Here is a 19,230-nt window from a genome sequence, read left to right as displayed (position 1 = left end):
CAAGGCTCCTGGCAATACAGACCTCTTCACTCCATGAGAGAGGATGTCTAAAATGATCCATCATTTGTACTCAAATAGTAATTCTAATGAGGATAATGAGTATGCTGCCGTCTTCTTTCCCTGACACTTTTTGACACTAGTGTGTGTTTGTTAGCTCTCTACGCTAACAGAATCCATAATGAGCTCCCTAATGCATTTGTTTGTATCAGCGCAGAACATCAAGCACTCTTTCTCATCAATCACTACTCCAGTACTCAGCTCTTATTATGTAAAGGTACACAGAGAACTAATGCTGGTAATGAGATGCTAGATGTGTGAGCATCATACACATGCCCTATCTCTGTGTTGCAGCCAGCACCCTTCTCCTCTCAGCCCCCTTGTCCTCTCCCCTCTTCACTACACATTCCTGCACTACTCGGCCCTGTCACCAAAGGGTCATGGGAAGGCATGTGTGCTTGTTGGTTAATTTTAGCCCTCATTTCATCAAGCCCATTGAGACAAAACACAGAACAAGCACGTCAACCCCTCCACCAAACACCACCACCCTAAAGCAACTCTCTCTGTCTCTTTGATTCTCTAGCAGACTCCATAAACAACTGCAGTGACTTTTGACACACTAAGGCTACATTTACACAGCCTGCCCAATTCTGATATTTTTTTCACTAATTGCTCTTTTGACCAATCACATCAGATCTTTTCACAACAGAGGTTTTTCAGAGCTGATCTGATTGGTCAAAAGACCAATTAGTGAAAAAAATATCAGAATTGGGCTGCCTGTGTAAACTCAGCCACACACACACACACACACACACACACACACACACACACACACACACACACACACACACACACACACACACACACACACACACACACACACACACACACACACACGTTACCAAAGGCATACATCAGAGCTACAGGAGACGACAGAGAGACATGTCAGTAACATCCACCTAAAATGATAGGTGGTACTACATTTAAAGCAATGCACCAATGCATATGAACACTCTGGACACACAGGCACACTACGGACACAGACACAAACACACAAACACACACACACACCAAGTCCATTAACACATCCAACTCCAGGCCATCTGACTGTTTAATAGTCACCAGTAGCCGGCCTCTGCCCTGAACCTTAATCACTGTTACTACCCTGCACCTTTGAGACTGCTGCCCTATGTACATTGTCACTGAACCCATTTCATATGTATATACTGTATTCTAGTAAAGGCTTATCCTATATAACTACTTCTGTACACACCTTTTCTATTCATATACTGTCCATACTGTCTATAAACACACCATTATATCCATAATGGACTCTGACATTGCTCTTTCTGATATTATTTCACTTATTTTATTTTATTTTGGGGATTTGTGTGTTTTGTTTTGTATTTTTAGGTATTACTGCACTGTTTAAGCTAGAAACATAAGCATTTCACTGCACCTGTGATAAAATCAGCAAAATATGTGTAATCAACCAATCAAACACTAAGTGTATCTTTGTTGATTATTGACAACTCGACCGATCGTTATCAAGAGGTCATACAATAAGGAACTTTAGGTCAATCAATGTTGGGATGATTCATATTACAGTTTTTTACAATCACCTTGGCACTAATTTCAGAATCTTGGCGTCATTTTTCAGAACTTTAGACACAAAACTCACATCTGATGGTCAAAATGAACATTTTTCTAAACTTTAACACTTTTTCCAATTGCTTGGATACAATACACATAAAGCTAAGATCATTTGTTCAATGAACTAAAATCACCTGTTCAAAATGACACAACTAGACATCAAAGTATTACCATTTCAAAATGCAATTCACACATTACATCTGAGATGACTGTCTATTCATTTCATTACAATTATCTAACTATCAATTGATACAACTGCTCAAAATGAGAAGTAACTGTTGCATTACTCTTAATGCATAGTTTTATGGAAACTGACAAACAATACTCCATGTTTAGATCATGAAAGTTTCAGGATAACGAGATCCATTGACACCAATTACCGTGGAACATGAACCAATTGGACTACATTATCTATGGATGTAATATTTCATCATCATTCCTTATCAGACCCTGTTTCTATGGTCCCATGTACCACTTTTCCAGACCACGTTTTCAGATTTGACATCATGTATACTCACTTTATTAGGTACACCTATCTAGTACTGGGTAGGATCCCCTTTTGCCTCCACAACAGCTTGAATTATTCATGGTGTTGTACGTTAAGAGATGCCCTTCTGCACACCACTGTTTTAAACGGCTGTTATTTGAGTATTTGTGGCCTTTCTTTTAGCTTGAATGAGTCATTCCCCTCTGACCTCTCTCATTAACAAGGTGTTTTTGCCCACAGAACTGCCGCTCACTGAATGTGTTTTGTTTATCGCACCATTCTCTGTAAACTCTGGAGATTGTGGTGTGTAAAAATCCCAGGAGGGCAGCTGTTTCTGAGATGCTGGAACCACCATGTGTGGCACCTTGTCCGTTATAATGTTTGGTCAAACAACATATAAAGCTCTCTACTCTATATACTCTATATATTGAGTTGCAGGCAGCCACATGATTCACTGTTCGAAGGAGCAGGTTATTTGCGTTAACACGCAGGTGTACCTAATAAAGTGGCTGGTGAGTGTAAGTATGCATGCCCTTGTAATTTATTTTCCAATACTGCCAACTCGTTACTGATAATTGATTTCACATTGTGGTACGAGTATATAGTGAAATGAGTGGTATCCACCTACAACAACATAGCGATAACATGGAGCCGGCAGGTGATTCAGGCCACAATAGAGGTCAAGCAGTGGGAGGAGGAAGACGAGGAAGATGTCGTGGTCAAAGGAATGGCAGGGGACAAGCACCCCTTCTGAGAGGTGGTCGTGGGCCTCGTTTGAGAGGTGTGGGGGAACGTGGTAGAGGACAAGCACCCCTTCTGAGAGGTGGTCGTGGGCCTCGTTTGAGAGGTGTGGGGGAACGTGGTAGAGGACAAGGCCAAGGACCAAGACAGCGGCAGCAACAGCAGAGAGTGTCCAATGAAATCTGAGCAATAGTTGTAGACCATGTCGTAAATCATGGCATGACAATGACTGTGTCAGCTACAATGATTCAACCAAACCTCAGAAGATCAACCGTGGCCTCAATCATCAGAACTTTCCGCAATGAGAACCGGTAAGTCTTCAGCATGCGCTAAACATTCGGCTACTCTCAATTGAGAGCCAATGTGTACTACAGAGTAGGTGATGTGACTAAATGTGTTCTTACTGTAATTTTCCCTGCAGAATTGAGACTAGGCCAAATAGGGGAGGCAGAGGCAAAATTCTGACTGACCAACAAGAACGGGCTGTGGTCAATTTTGTTTGGGACAGAAATTACATTCACCTTACAGAAATTCGGCAGCACATCTTGAACAGTGATGACATGTTCAACAATGTGGAAGCCATAACTTTGCTGACTATTGCACGCGTGCTGAAAAGGCACCAGGTGTCTCCAAAACAACTATACTGTGTGCCTTTTGAAAGGAATGAAGACAGAGTGAAGCAACTTAGGACTGAGTATGTTCAGGCGTGTTTAGTTTCAAGATGCCTGTTGTGAAAAATTGCCCAAAAATTCCACATCATTGTAATCAGCAATTCTCTTTCCAAAATGTATTTTTAGAGGGTGATGGAGCTGTATGCTGATGAAAACCACCACAAATTCCTATTTTTGAATGAGGCAGGCTTCAACCTGGCCAAGACAAGGAGGAGAGGTCAGAATTTTGTTGGCCAGCGGGCAACCAACCAAGTACCTGGACAACGTGAGGCCAACATCGCCATGTGTGCGGCTATATTGGAAGATGGTGTGGATCATCGTATTGGATCATATAATGCAGCTCTCCTTGTAAGCTTCCTTGATGAGCTAAATCAGGTCTGTAGAGCTGATGGCGTGACCTATGTCATTGTGTGGGATAATGTCAGGTTCCACCATGCTCAAATGGTGCAAGCATGGTTTCAGGCCCATCCACAATTTACCACAAATTTGGTGGATATATTGAAGATCATAACATCTCAAGACATCAGTCAGGAAGTTAAAGCTTGGTCGCAAATGGGTCTTCCAAATGGGACAATGACCCCAAGCATACTTACAAAGTTGTGTAAAAAATGGCTTAAGGACAATAAAGTCAAGGTATTGGAGTGGCCATCACAAAGCCCTGACCGCAATCCTATAGACAATTTGTGGGCAGAACTGAAAAAGCGTGTTGCGAGCAAGGAGGCCTACAAACCTGACTCAGTTGCACCAGCTCTGTCAGGAGGAATGGGCCAAAATTTACCCAACTTATTGTGTGAAGCTTGTGGAAGACTACCTGAAATGTTTTACCCAAGTTAAACAATTTAAAGGCAATGCTACCAAATACTAATTGAGTGTATGTGAACTTCTGACCCACTGGGAATGTGATGAAATAAATAAAAGCTAAAATAAATAATTCTCTCTACTATTATTCTGATATTTCACTTTCTTAAAATAAAGTGGTGATCCTAACTGACCTAAGACAGGGTATTTTTACTAGGATTAAATGTCTGGAATTGTGAAAAACTGAGTTGAAATGTATTTGGCTAAAGTGTATGTAAACTTCCAACTTCAACTGTACATATATGGAAAAGTATCTATTCTCCTTAGAATCTGAGTGTTGTTGGGAACACACAACCCAGTTGGTCATTAGTGCCTGTCTCTTCTCTGGCACAGATCCCATGTAGGCACTTGAGCCCTCTCCTGTGTCCCCTCAATAATCTACACCCGCGCCTGCTGCCACACTGTCATCATAAAAAAAAACTAGTGTCTGTGTGGGTGTGTGCATGTGTGGGTGTGTGTCTGTGGGTGTGTGCAAGTGTATGTCCAGGCCAGAGGAGGCTGGTGGGAGTAGCTATAGGAGGACAAGTTCATTGTAATGTCTGGAATGGAATGAATGGAGTCAAACCTGGTTTCCATGTGTTTGATGTGTTTGATAACGCTTCATTTCAATGAGCCCGTCCTCCTATAACTCCTCCCTCCATCCTCTACAGGTCCAGGCCCTTGCCATTTTGGTAATTAGCATGTAGTATAATGGTTAGGTTGGGGCCCTGCTATATACTGTCATCAAAACATACCCAGACTGTGTCTCTTAAGTCGAAGTGCCCTCGCCGTTTCACATAATTTTCTGTGAATCTTCTCCAATCTTCTCAGCCGTCGCCAGTGTTATCAGTGACTGGCTCAAGGAGCAGAAGGTTGAAGGAGCTTTGAGATGTGAGACTGGAGAATTTGTACCAATGGTTTGACAGGATGACTTGAGGCATTCTACTTGATGTGTTGATGACACCTTCCAGCCCAAGTTAAGTTTTCTCACCTTTATCTGTATCTTTTCTTATTTGCCTCTTGTCACATGACATATCAATGGGCTGTTATTCACCAAGTTGGTTCAGTGGCTGTTTATGAGGAGTGGATGCTGATTCCCAGAATTGTGATCTTGTTTGTCTTTTTTAAATTAAAGGCCCAGTGTAGTCAAAAACGTGATTTCTCTGTGTTTTATATATATTTCCACCCTGTGACGTTGGAACAAAACTGTGAAATTGTGAAAATGATTATAATGCCCTTTTAGTGTAAGAGATGTTTGAAAACACAGTCAGCAAAATTCTGTCTTGAGAAACGAGGAGAGGAGCTTTACAGAGGCCAAAGAGAGGGGGGGGGGGGACTATTTTGAGCGTAGAGACTTGTGATGTGCAGTGAAGCAGTTGATGAGGGTGTCTCTGCTCACTGTCAAAGTGGCAGGCGCGTCTGGTGGGATGATGACTCCCCCTGCCCCGCGCAGTGCTTGGTCAACCCTGTCAAATGGGGAGGGCATCCGAAATTCACCAAATAGTAGCTTCTTCTACTGTCCGGATGAAACGTAGCGGTTAAGACTTCGATTTACCCCTTTTCTTTCACTTCTCTTTTATCTTGTTGACGGGGAGGGAGGTGTTGGTTTTTCTCCTCTTCAATAGATGACAACGACTGGCAAGGCTTGACTAATTGTAGAGCCTGTTTATTATTTTGTAGGCAAAGTGAAACGTTTTTTACTTAGGAAATACCGTTTTTACACTTTCCTGTGTACCGCAAGCAAAACCCGGCTTCCAGTTCTTTCTCCTGTGGAGCGAGCGCCTTTTTTTTTATCACCCTAGCAACTGGTCCTTGCCGCTGCTGCCTTGTGACATTTCCTTGTCGCTTTGCTCACCAGCAATCGCATATTGAATTGGACTTTTTGCACACGCCTGTATGCGAGGCCATTTTTGCATAGGGTATTTCCCTACTTCGTCTTTAATTTGATTTATTTAAAACTCTGGAGGTTCATGCGTCGGAGAACTCTCATCTTTCTGCGTCAAAATGCCTGTGAGACGCGGTCATGTAGCCCTCCAGAACACTTATCTGGACACCATTATCCGGAAATTCGATGGACAAAGTAAGTGGACACACTTTACATTGTGACTGAAAAAGTAATAACATAATGTGACCATGAGCAAGCTGTTATAACTGTATAATCCCAACAACAAACAATTAGAAATGAAAGTGAATGCCTTTTCCATGTAACCTTTCAACCATGCAAAGTGTAATAAAATGTAAAGACAAAGGCATTTGTCTAGTGGTCTCTTGTGCCTCCCCCCACCCCAGTTTCTATTGATCCTAATATGAGTGCTACATGGCTGTTTCTGTAATCAAGCAGATGCTTCAGTTTATGTCTGCCTGCCTGCCTACCTGCCTGCCTGCCCGCCCGCCCGCCCGTCCGCCCCCCGCCTGCCTGCCTGCCTGTCTGACTGTCCGTCCGTCCGTCCGCCCGCCCGTCCGCCCCCCGCCTGCCTGTCTGTCTGTCCGTCCGCCCGCCCCCCCGCCCCCCGCCTGCCTGTCTGACTGACTGTCTGTCTGTCCGTCCGTCCGTCCGCCCGCCCGCCCGTCCACCCCCCGCCTGCCTGTCTGACTGTCTGTCTGTCCGTCCGCCCGCCCGCCCGTCTGCCCCCCCGCCTGCCTGTCTGACTGACTGTCTGTCTGTCCGTCCGTCCGTCCGCCCGCCCGCCCGCCCGTCCGCCCCCCGCCTGCCTGTCTGACTGTCTGTCCGTCCGTCCGTCCGCCCTCCCGCCCACCTGTCCGCCCGCCTGTCTGTTGGTGTAACCCCTGTACTATGGCCTGGGCGTTAATGGCATGGAACAGGTGTTACTGCATTGCCCTGTAAATGTCCAAGACCCTCTGGCGATACTCCTCCTATCTCGACATTTGATTTACAGTTTAAATTTAGGTTATGTCCGTATGCATGTGCTGAATATGCCAAATTGTCATGTTAATACTATAGGTTTGTGTGTTTAGTATGTCTTTGCACCTGCCTATGTTTTCCACATGTTGCATGAATTCACATGCTGCACTAGATTATATTGCATGAGTTAACATGTTCTCCATTCTTAAGCTGGTCAGACCACTGGATCCTGATAGAAAGAGTACATAATGTCTTTGCTTTACAGAGTTTGCATGTGACCACTAACCACTACTACACACTCTGTTAGTGCATATAACTGAGTGATATCCTTCTTGAACAGGACCTTATGCAGCTCATCACAGCACGCTTTACACCCACAGTGCCTCTTCTTTTTCGTGCTTTTGTCTTGAATTAAATGGTATCGTAGTTGACTATTGCGCACTCAGAAACTACCCCACAATTTCTTTGAACCCACTCAAACAAAACATTATTGATCCATTCAGCAAATAAGAAATCCAGTTGTTTAAAAAAGAGGAATGGCTCTGATTAGCACTGAACTTCAATTACAGTAGAGGCCTATAACCTAGCTCAGTAGAGGCCTATAACCTAGCTCAGTAGAGGCCTATAACCTAGCTCAGTAGTGCCTAAAACCTAGCTCAGTAGTGCCTATAACCTAGCTCAGTAGTGGCCTATAACCTAGCTCAGTAGAGGCCTATAACCTAGCTCAGTAGAGGCCTATAACCTAGCTCAGTAGAGACCTATAACCTAGCTCAGTAGAGGCCTATAACCTAGCTCAGTAGAGGCCTATAACCTAGCTCAGTAGTGGCCTATAACCTAGCTCAGTAGAGGCCTATAACCTAGCTCAGTAGTGGCCTATAACCTAGCTCAGTAGAGGCCTATAACCTAGCTTAGTAGAGGCCTATAACCTAGCTCAGTAGAGGCCTATAACCTAGCTTAGTAGAGGCCTATAACCTAGCTCAGTAGTGGCCTATAACCTAGATCAGTAGAGGCCTATAGCCTAGATCAGTAGAGGCCTATAACCCAGCTCAGTAGTGGCCTATAACCTAGCTCAGTAGTGGCCTATCTCTATGCTACTGTAAGTCTGACTGTGACTACTGTGCCTGTCACTGTCAGTGTTCTTCAGTCACAGTGTGAAGGCAGTCTGTTGACCACAGGGGTACGGCTCAAAATAACCTTCTCCACATTAAAGAGAGAAGATGCAATGTTCCACTTTTCACCTCAATTTCATGTTAAACGATTTCAGCTTGTTTAATTTGCTGTGCTGGCATGTGACATTTCGGAATGAATTGTGTTACTCTGGGATTTTCAAAGCTCCGTGCAGAGGGGTCCTCAGAGACAGACCGATAAGTCCCATCAAACTGATGTCTTCCTTATCTCTGTGTGCGTAAGCACCCTGCCGGGTGATGCGTGTGCCAAACCACTGCTGCTTAGCAACAATCTGAGTCTGGGTGTCTGTGTTCTGAGGCATTGATAATGACTTAGGATAGGGTGTACTTTCCACCAAACGACCTCACCTATTTACTCTACACAGAGGAGCAAGGAGGGGGAAGGGGTTCTGCGTTTTCTGGGTGAAGCTCCAAATCGCTCTCCTCATATTTGTTTAAATGGGGAAGAATGAGAGATGTGTAACTCAGTTTCACGAGGGGATAAAAAGAGGAGTAGAGACAGAGTCAGAGGCACAGATGTTTGAGCAGCTTTTCAACATAAACTGTACTGATTGAATATCACGCTGTACGACAATATCAGTGTAGCTGATGTGACTTCGAAGGCAATTGTCATTAGCGCTGGAGACAATAGCCACACTCATGAACCTAGGTAAGGACAGCTGAAACCTATTGCAGTATATTATAATCTTGATTGCGGACTGTCATTTCTGAGTCCAGCTGCTCCGTATTTGTCCCTCTGGGGCCATCTTGAATCATTGCACTGATATGATTTGTGCCGCAGAGGGACAGACTTGATTACTCCAGTTTCAACTTGATGTTAAGGTGAATGTGGTTAGTTGAATGCGATACTGAAATGATCACAGTCCAGACTTGAATTGGATCAGATTGAGAGACTTCTCCTTGAAATGATCATCAGCTGAATATGATAACTGAATGTTTCTGAAGTTTGATCAACTTTGATTGTCTGATTTTGCATACTGCATTTGATGTAATAAGCCTTCAATTATAATTGTACTGTAACCACATTCCCACCATATTCGTACATTTTCATATCTGCTCTGACTCTCCCCTTGGTTTCCTCCCAGATCGTAAGTTCCTGATAGCCAACGCTCAGATGAAGAACTGTGGCATTATCTACTGTAACGAGGGCTTCTGCCAGATGTTTGGCTTCTCGCGGGCAGAGATCATGCAGCAGCCCTGCACCTGCCAGTTCTTGGTGGGGCCTGGCACCATGAAGACTGCCTTGACACAGCTGGCACAGGCCCTGCTAGGGTCAGAGGAGCGCAAGGTGGAGATCCTCTACTACAACAAAGAAGGTAAGGAGAAGGTGGAGGGTTAGACTGAGATTCAGAGAGGAAGAAATGGAAAGAGCAAGAGAGTCAAAGTGACAACATTACTCCCCATCTTTATAGTGGGGAGTGCTGTAAAGGTCACATACAGAATATTTTGGTCCCTCCAAGTGTCATGGCTGTCTCCCTCTCACTTTTATATAATGCTACTTACTGTTTGATGCAGTGTTACAGTATGTGGAGCCAGATGCTGCAGACTCAGTGAACTCTCTTCTACTAATTTATCTGTCTGGGGAGTGGACATGGTGGAGCTGTCTTGGCCTGCTTACCTCACCTGCAACATGTTTATTCATTCCCTATAACAACACAGGGCAAGACCCAGATGCAGACACAGGAGGCAGATGGTTCGAGTCTCTGATATATATTAACAACAAAGGGCAGGCAAGAGGCAGGTCGAGGACAGGTAAAAGTTCAGAACCAGGTCAGAGTTCCAAACGGTACAGGGAGGCTGGCAGGCTCAAGGTCAGGGCAGGCTGAATGGTCAGGCAGGCGGGCTCAGTGTTAGGGCAGGCAAAAGGTCAAAACCAGGAGGACTAGAAAAACAGAGACAAGAAAAAGCAGGAGCACAGAAAAACGTGCTGGTTGACTTGACAAGAAAAACAGAGAACACAGGAATAAATACCCTGGGAATAATTGGAAAGACGGGTGACACCTGGAGGTGGGTGGAGACAATCACAAAGACAGGTGAAACAGATCAGGGCGTGACATCCCCACTCCCCATTCCCATCCTGTGCATAGCTGCACTAAGTAGTTTGGGTTGGGGGTGCTGCAGGGGGAAAGGGGGGGTGCAGATTTTTATTTTTTTTCCCGTGCTACGGAAGGCTACATAGGTCCGCTAATACAGGACAAGTAAAGGCCCAGTACTTTTGTGATTTTGTTTCATTAAAAAAAGTAAAAAATACTTGTATGCTCCTGTCTCTTGTACATGTACACAAGACCGAGGGTTTTAACCAAAATTATTTTCCGATTGTTTTGTTCTGAACAGAACCATATATATATTTTTTCGTTACACTGTTCCGACCAGCAAACTACAGTTCTGCACCAGTTCATATCGTTACTGTTCCTTTTTAAACCTTTATTTATTTTCCATTTAGCTCGACATTAAATGACTTTTCCAATCATGCAGTATGGATAGAGCAGCTTTGTCACGACTTCCGCCGAAGTCGGGTCCTCTCCTTGTTCGGGTGGTGCTCGGCGGTCCAAGTCACCGGTCTTCTAGCCATCATCGATCCACTTTTCATTTTCCATGTGTTTTGTCTTGTTTTTCCTCACACCTGGTTTCAATTCCCTCAATCACTTGTTGTGTATTTAACCCTCTGTTTCCCCCCATGTCTTTGTGTGGGATTGTTTATTGTAGTGCTTGTGCATGTGTTGATTGGTGCGCGACGGGTTTTTGTACCCAATATCTTGTTATTTTTTATGCCGTTGGTTTTGCGATTAAACTGCTCCGGCTATTACCAAGTTCTGCTCTCCTGCGTTTGACTGGTTACGCACCCCTTACAAGCTTGCTATAGAGTTGGCACACTATAGCTCAGTGAGTTGTTCACATGCGTTATGGAAAGACAAGTGTAGGGCGTGAATTTCAACTGAAATTTTGCGAGTGGGGAGACAGTGAGAGAGGGTGGAGGAGGAGGCTTGGCTTGAAACGCTGGGGATCTTGTGATGACATGCATTATCTGAATTAGGCCCACAGAATTATACTTATGGAGGAGCGGCTTCTATGGAAGAATTTTGAATGTCTTTGAACTTCAGAGTTGGCTTAACGTTGGACCAGAGTAGCTGGCTAGCCAACAAGCTTGTGTGTGCAGAGCGGCACCTGAATTAAAAACACATCTTACCTTTTTATAGTTAATAAATCTAATGTGAACTATAGGATCCTAACTAGCATTGAAAAAGTTAATCCATTCTTCTGTCATAAAAAATCTCTCTCCCTATCTTGTAGATTATGTTTGTAATGTCCGCAGGCTACAGCTATAATTCTGAGGGGCAGATAGACTACACACACACACACACCGGCAAAGATTTTCAGCTGGCAGACTTTGGAAGAAGTTCATGATTGACAGAGGAAGAGCTTTGCATAGGCGCTTTGTTGCATTTTTTTAATGGGACTTTTAAATAATGGTTCTGTTCCAGAACAATAAAGATCATTTTTGTTCCCTGGTCTGGTTCTGATTCTGTTCCTTAAAAATGTCATTATTTTCCAGTTTGTTTTGCGACCCCTGCAAAGGACAAGCAAACAGACCTGGCTAGTGAGGCTGTAGACACAATGCCCTTTACGTTGGTCATTTGGGCATGAGAAGTGCCGTGTCGGAGAGCTTGTTGTCATGGAAATATTGTCAGTGTGCCAGCTCAAATCCACTGAACATCTATGTATTTTGTATCCCAGTAATGCATACAGTCATGAATGCAGGTGCCCACACAAGCATGAATGAATTGTAAATGGGTACAATTTACAAAAAAAATGCATTATGTTGCTGTACCTGATTGATCTTAATTGATCCTAAAACTGAATGAATGTGTTTGTTTGTTAATGTGTGTGTGTGTGAGTGTAAAACAAGAACATTTCCTGGGGACATTACTCCGGGGACATTTGCCGGTCCCCACAATGAAAATGGCTGTTTTAGGCTAAGGGGTTATGTTTAGGGGTTAGGGTTACAATTAGGATTAGGGGTTAAGAGTTGGAGTTAGTGTTAGGGTTAGGGTTTGGTTAAGGGTTAGGTTTAGGGGTTAGGGAAAATAGGATTTTGAATGGGAATCAATTAGGCTTGGGCAGTATACCCCGTATACCAGGGTATTTGGAAATAGCCACAGGATGGTTTTTCAATATCGTCAATACCTTTGAAACTGTTTCTTTGAAGTTTTTCAATAAATTGTAATATAAGTGTCTGTTTTTTATGGAAGTACCTGCAGTCAACTTGTGCAATATGTTAGGAGAGCGTTAGGAGGTAAAACAGATTGTGTTCTTCTTTTCACCTGTCACTGTCACGCCCTGACCTTAGTTATCTTTGTTTTCTTTATTATTTTGGTTAGGTCAGGGTGTGACGAGGGTGGTATGTGTGTTTTTGTCTGGTCTAGGGTTTTTGTATATCTATGCGGTTTTGGTATTGTCTAGGTAAATGTAGGTCTATGGTGGCCTGAATTGGTTCCCAATCAGAGACAGCTGTTTATCGTTATCTCTGATTGGGGATCCTATTTAGGTTGCCATTTTCCATTTTGGTTTTGTGGGTAATTGTCTATGTGTAGTTGCATGTCAGCACCCGTGGTTATAGTGTCATGTTCGTTTTGTTAGTTTCTTTTAAGTGTTATTTTTTTTTAAATAAAAGAAGAATGTATTCATCACATGCTGCGCCTTGGTCTCATCGTTATGACGACCGTGACAGTCACATTATTTTACATTATGAGACTTACCGTAGTTCCCCAGAACAGTTGAGCCAGTCACATGTTTGTTTGTTTGTTATAGCACAATGGAAGTAAGCAGGAACAGGTGAGTCCGTCTGTGTATTGACGGGGTTGTGTTTTATATTGAAGGTCAACAATGCCAAAGGTGCTTCAACAAATTACTGAGGTAAAGGGTCTGAATACTTATTTACAGTAAATGTGATTTTTCTGTTTTTTTATTTTTAATACATTTGCTACAAGTTTTTGTTCTGGCCTTCTGGGGTATTGTGTGTAGATAGATGCGGACAAATAAGGCTGTAACGTAACAAAATGTGGAAAAAGTGAAGGGGTCTGAATACTTTCCGAATGCACAGTATCTAAGTAAGTGCTGAATTAATAAGGTGACGGGGCATCATATTGTGTTAGCTTTCTGTCAAGTTTGAGAAGTCAAAGCCCTTTGGATGAGTTATCTGTACCACTGCCACTGCTGTCTTTTGATTTCCTTGCGTTTTCTCGCCTCTCTGTTCTCGGCCCGTCTCCTCCCCCATTTTCTCAGAGCAGAGCAGGCAGGTCCGTTGCTGTAGCGACTCCGGACTCCACACAGACACAGCATGTACACATGCTGCTCCTGAGCCAGTACTGTTTTTCCTTCTAACAAGCATGCGTCAAACTTTGTTCATTTGCACAATGTCTCTCATTCACATTCACTTGTAAATGTCCAAACTCACCCAAAATGTTATTCGTAAGCTTCTACCTACAGTACCAGTCAAAGGTTTGGACACACCTACTCATTCAAGGGTTTGTCTTTATTTTTACTATTTTCTACATTGTAGAATAATAATGAAGATGTCAAAACTATGAAATAACACATGGAATCATGTAGTAACCAAAAAAGTGTTAAACAAAACAAAATATATATTTATATTTGAGATTCTTCAAAGGAGCCAGCCTTTTCCTTGATTTCAACTTTGCACACTCTTGGCATTCTCTCAACCAGCTTCATGAGGTAGTCACCTGGAATGCCTTTCAATTAACAGGTGTGCCTTGTTAAAAGTGAATTTGGGGAATTTCTTTACTTCTTAATGCGTTTGACCCAATCAGTTGTGTTGTGACAAGGTAGGGGTAGTATACAAAATATAGCCCTATTTGGTAAAAGACCAAGTCCATATTATGGAAAGAACAGCTCAAATAAGCAAAGAGAAACGACAGTCCATCATTACTGTAAGACATGAAGGTCAGTCAATGAGGAAAATTTCAACGTTTCTTCAAGTGCAGTCGCAAAAACCATGAAGTGCTATGATGAAACTGGCTCTCATGAGGACTGCCGCAGGAAAGGACGAGTTACCTCTGCTGCAGAGGTCAATGCGGAACATTTCAAGAACTTGTAGTGGGGAGTTGTAGTTTCGAACAAGCTGATATTCTACATAGTTTAGTGCATAAAACATGGTAATTAACTACAATGACTATAATCCATTGCACATCTACTTGTTCGGTCTGTTTCATTGACGCCTACTACTAATCGCTCAGTACTACGATTGATATGCCACTCTATTCCCCTCTCTTCTGTAGTTTTCTTGCTTTTTTTCTTCCTCTCTCTCTTTCTCTAGCTCTCCCTCTCGCCCGCTCTCTCCCTCCCCTCTTCCTACAGTCTGTCTACATTTTGATTGGTCTTATTCTCTATCTGTTTCTCCTATGCTAGGACATGTTGACAGCCCCTACCCTGGCTTCACTTAAACAGAAAGGAGGGTCTCATAAATGCCCTGGGAAAACATCCAGTCATGGAAAGAAACTACAAGGCTGTACTGCTGTTTGAAAGGCCTCTCCACACAAAACTGAAATGAGATGGCAGTAACAGCCCACCAACCATGAAACCTGAGACTGTCTAAATGTGTTCAGTGTTAAAGAAAGCACAGTCAGATAAGATTAAACAATATTTATAGTTACTTGAGCTGTCCCGAAGTCTACTTAGTTACCTTTGAGCCCAGGTTCGGATGGCCATTAGCAGCTTTATAATGTTATGTCTCTCCCCCCTGCAGGGACCTGCAGGCCCTGTCTGATTGATGTTGTTCCTGTGAAGAAAGCAGAGGGACAGGTCATCATGTTCATCCTCAACTTCCAGGAAATCATTGACCCCTCCCTCAAGAAACCAGGTCTGAGACAGAGGGTGGCCCAGGGCTGGGTATGGGCAGGTCAGTGTGGAAGTGTGTGTGTGATACTGTCTGTCTGCATCAACCTGTTTATTCCATGTTGAATGTAGCTGTGTTATAACATACAGAATGTGACTGGTAGTGTAGGTGTATTTATGTAAAGTGTATGTATAAGCACTCTGTGGTTTCTCAGGGCAGAGTCGCAGGCTGAAGTTGAGACTGCCTTTGGTACGTGCAATGCGTCGGTCTTCCCTCGCCAAAGACCAGTTTGAGGGGGTGGTGGTGGACTGCCTACAGGTAAGGTGGCCAGAGACTCCCATACACACACAGTACTCATCTAAATATGACCTTACATATAATATATCTTGATTATCTCAGTTCCTGTATCTCTTATGTTTTGTAATGAATATAGCTTCAGTCACATACATTTAGCAGTAAGTAGAAATCTAGTACAATATTTAACCTATGATTGTCCTCTTCCTCCTTCCCTAATTCAGCCCAACAGTGAAGAGATCCCTCTGAAAGAGTTCCGTATCCCGTCCAAGGAGAGCTGCATGCAGTCTGAGACAGAGGCGCTGATAGAGCAGGACCACGAGTTCTCCCAGCCTGCAAGCCACTACTCCCCCAAACTGCTGTCCCTATTGTCAGAGCGGCTGGAACCCAGCGTGCCCTTCCTCCCCAGCAGCCCCTTCTCCAGTGCAGCCTTCCCCAGGACGGTCCTGCCCCGGAGCCGCTCCAGAGAGACTGTCGGCAGCCTCCGCAGAGCTTCCTCCCTGGATGACCTCGGCAGCATGAGGGCCGAGTCGGGCCGACCAGGAGACCCACACTCCAACAGCAGTGAGTTCGTGTGTGTGTGTACCCAGACATAAGTGTAGTCTGTTGCCATTTTTGTACCCCCTCTGACAGGAAGAAATGTGGCTGTCTCCTCTTACAGTTCCATCTGAATCAAAACAAACCAAGCCAAAGCTACCTGGGCCTGTTGGAGGTATTCTGTTCTCTAGAAAATGTGAATCCTCACTCCCATTCCTCAAGCACTGAGCATGTGCAGCAGCAGGGTCACTAATCAATGTCTCTAACCTATAGTGTGTGTGTGTGTGTGTGGGTGTGTGTGGGTGTGTGTGTGTGTGTGTGTGTGCCAGGTCTATAGGAGTCCCAGTCACTCAGAGGCCATCCTTTACTCATCACACAGCTAATACTATGGGCTATGGAGTGTAGGGCTGTGGACGTCCCATCTACCCCAGGGACATAATGTAGAGGAATACATCCATCCCCGCAATGCATTAACACACTCCCTCTCATTTCATTACTCTATCAATTTAATTGGCTTTATTGGCATGAGAAACATATGTTTACATTGCCAAAACAAGTGAAATAGATAATACACTTTCTCTGTATCTTTCTCACTTAGATGCTTTGCTCAGTATAAACCAAGATGTTTCTCACCTAGAGGAATGATAATTGCATTATAACACATTATATTTTTAGTTCTGAATGTGTTACTTGCAGTTTAAATAAAGGATTTGAATGATAATATAATATGTAAACTAGTCGTTGAAAGTAGATAGACACAGCAATGAGAGATGAGTGTTGTTGTGTGCAGACCTGAAGGCCGGTACTCTGAGCTCCACCTCAGACTCGGACCTGATGCGACGCAGGACCAGCACTCGCAGGACCAGCACTCGTAACCCCCTCACACTCAGTTTCGCCTCCGACCTCTTGCGATCGCCCTCGCCCACTGAGATCGAGATCATCGCTCCCAGCAAAGTAAAGGACCGCCACCGAGATGTCACAGAGAAGGTCACACATGTCACACAGGTGAGACACATGGTCCTCACTAGCACTCATATCACACAACCATGTGATTGCCTGACTCTACCTGTATTCTGCTAATATTAAGGGATTTTTAAAGTGAGCTTTTTCAGAACGGTATGTGCGATACTGTGTACACAGGTTGTTGTGTAAAAGGAACGTTGGGTTATTGAGAAGTGGTGGCTTTCTGCTGAAGAAGCAGCTGCATGTCACTCAAGTGTTTCCACATGCATCCACACACACACACACACACACACAAACACACAAACAGGAACGAAATACAGTATATACAATTCACTTTTTTTTCAGTCACTGGTGCTATTTTCAAAAGTATGTGGTGAATTTTCTTAAAACAAAACTCCAAACTGGTAACACTTGTAACAGGGCAAGTCTCATAAAACGTGTTATTGTGCATTTATTTAGTTTGAATGCATCTTTCACCACCCAACCATTCATCCAACATATACATGTACTGTCAGATACCATATGAACATTTATTTAATAATCAAAACACACTATATTAATACATTTTCAATGTAGTTATTTTAACAGCTAGTTAATCCAATAGATACATGTTTCAAAATGCCCTTTGAATATAATATACTACAGTACTGTTTTCACATTAGACAATACACTTGCACTATCTTTTGAAATTGACTGAACATCAAATTTCAATCATTTCTATCCCATGTGTGACCTTTCACAATTGATTAATAAAATGTCTGTATTGTTCAGATATAATTACAACATAGGTGTACTGTAATCAAATGAAAGAAACAGCATTAGTTTGCATCAAGCCTGTCTTGAGCATTTGGCCATTGGTTCTCATCGACATCGCAGTAAATGTACTCATTGTTCATGCACCTGGGGAAAAAACCTTTTGGCATGGAGAATCCAAGCCTGACAAAGCCTGGATTGATGGCATTACATGATTCATTCATGGCCTGAAGGAGGGTGGTACGCTCATGGGGATGACGATCATATATCTTCCACCTGTACTGTACTATGTATTGTACTTGTGTATTGTAGTTGTCCTGTATGTGGCTCAGTTCATAAGAGCATGGCACTAGCAAGACCAGATTGTGTTCGACTTCCACTGGGGTCACTTACGAAAATATAAAGATTCACTGTTGCCACTTAGGATAAAAACATCTACTACGTAAATGGCATGTACTGTACTGGCCAGATCACCATGCGCAGTGTCAAGTGTCGCCTGGAGTGGTGTGAAGCTCGCCGCCATTGGACTCTGGAGCAGTGGAAACGCGTTCTCTGGAGTGATGCATCACACTTCACTATCTATCAGTCAGACGGACAAATCTGGATTTGGTGGATGCCAGGAGAACGCTACCTGCCCCAATGCAACCCCATCAAACACCTTTGGGATAAATTAGAACGGTGACTGCGAGCCAGTCCTAATAGCCCAACATCAGCGCCCGACCTCCCTATTGCTCTTGTGGCTGAATGGAAGCAAGTCCCCGCAGCAATGTTCCAACATCTAGTGGAAAGCCTTCTCAGAAGAGTGGATGCAGTTTAGGCAGCAAAGGGGGGACCAACTCCATATTAATGCTAATGATTTTGGAATGAGATGTTCGACGAGCAGGTGTCCACATACTTTTCTTCATGTAGTGTGTAAGAGGATATTATCTCCTGTATGAACATTTTGTTGGCTACATCTATGGAGATGTTATTTAGCATCACTACTGTACTATATGCTCTTGTCTCTCTGCATGTATATGAAAGAGGGAGAATGGGGAAAAGGCAGTTTGTATGTGTGAAAGAAAGATCCCACCTTCCATAGTGTGACATCTGTGCCAGCAGAATAACTTTTCACACCCACATGTCATCACACTAAGTTTGAGTACATTGTCATAACCTGTAATGCCATGGAAACACTAACGCAGTGAGCTGGCCCCACAACACCACTGCGTAGCACACTGACCCACATGTCTGTGGTGGGACAGTCTGAGTGGCCACCAGCCAGATGAACCCACACGCTAACCCTGGCTGCCCTGACTTCACTTGTCCACTACAAGTGGAATAATGTGACTCAATATTAGGGATTTTTGTGGTATTACTAGATGTGTGTGTGTGTCAGGTGAACATACATGTCT

The 19,230-nt window shown here is 43.6% G+C and overlaps 1 protein-coding gene across 2 annotated transcripts in view; it reads left to right on the top strand.

The window, feature by feature from the left end:
* Window positions 1-5,798: 5,798 nt before the first annotated feature.
* Window positions 5,799-19,230, top strand: part of LOC118936242 (potassium voltage-gated channel subfamily H member 6-like) — a 40,309-nt gene continuing 26,877 nt past the window's right edge. Inside the window, exons 1-7 of one of the 2 annotated variants that reach the window (XM_036938790.1) lie at window positions 5,799-6,466; window positions 9,522-9,752; window positions 15,200-15,352; window positions 15,504-15,607; window positions 15,808-16,147; window positions 16,245-16,295; window positions 16,911-17,125. In XM_036938790.1, the coding sequence (XP_036794685.1) occupies window positions 6,391-6,466; window positions 9,522-9,752; window positions 15,200-15,352; window positions 15,504-15,607; window positions 15,808-16,147; window positions 16,245-16,295; window positions 16,911-17,125 (1,170 nt within the window). In that variant the 5' untranslated portion in view covers window positions 5,799-6,390. The remainder of the gene's footprint in view (window positions 6,467-9,521; window positions 9,753-15,199; window positions 15,353-15,503; window positions 15,608-15,807; window positions 16,148-16,244; window positions 16,296-16,910; window positions 17,126-19,230) is intronic. The other variant, XM_036938791.1, reaches the window with a different exon arrangement.

Source organism: Oncorhynchus mykiss, chromosome 12, assembly GCF_013265735.2.
Source record: "Oncorhynchus mykiss isolate Arlee chromosome 12, USDA_OmykA_1.1, whole genome shotgun sequence".
Taxonomy (NCBI): domain Eukaryota; kingdom Metazoa; phylum Chordata; class Actinopteri; order Salmoniformes; family Salmonidae; genus Oncorhynchus; species Oncorhynchus mykiss.
The sequence above is the reverse complement of the archived record's forward strand: the minus strand, read 5'-3'. Positions and strand labels throughout refer to the sequence as shown.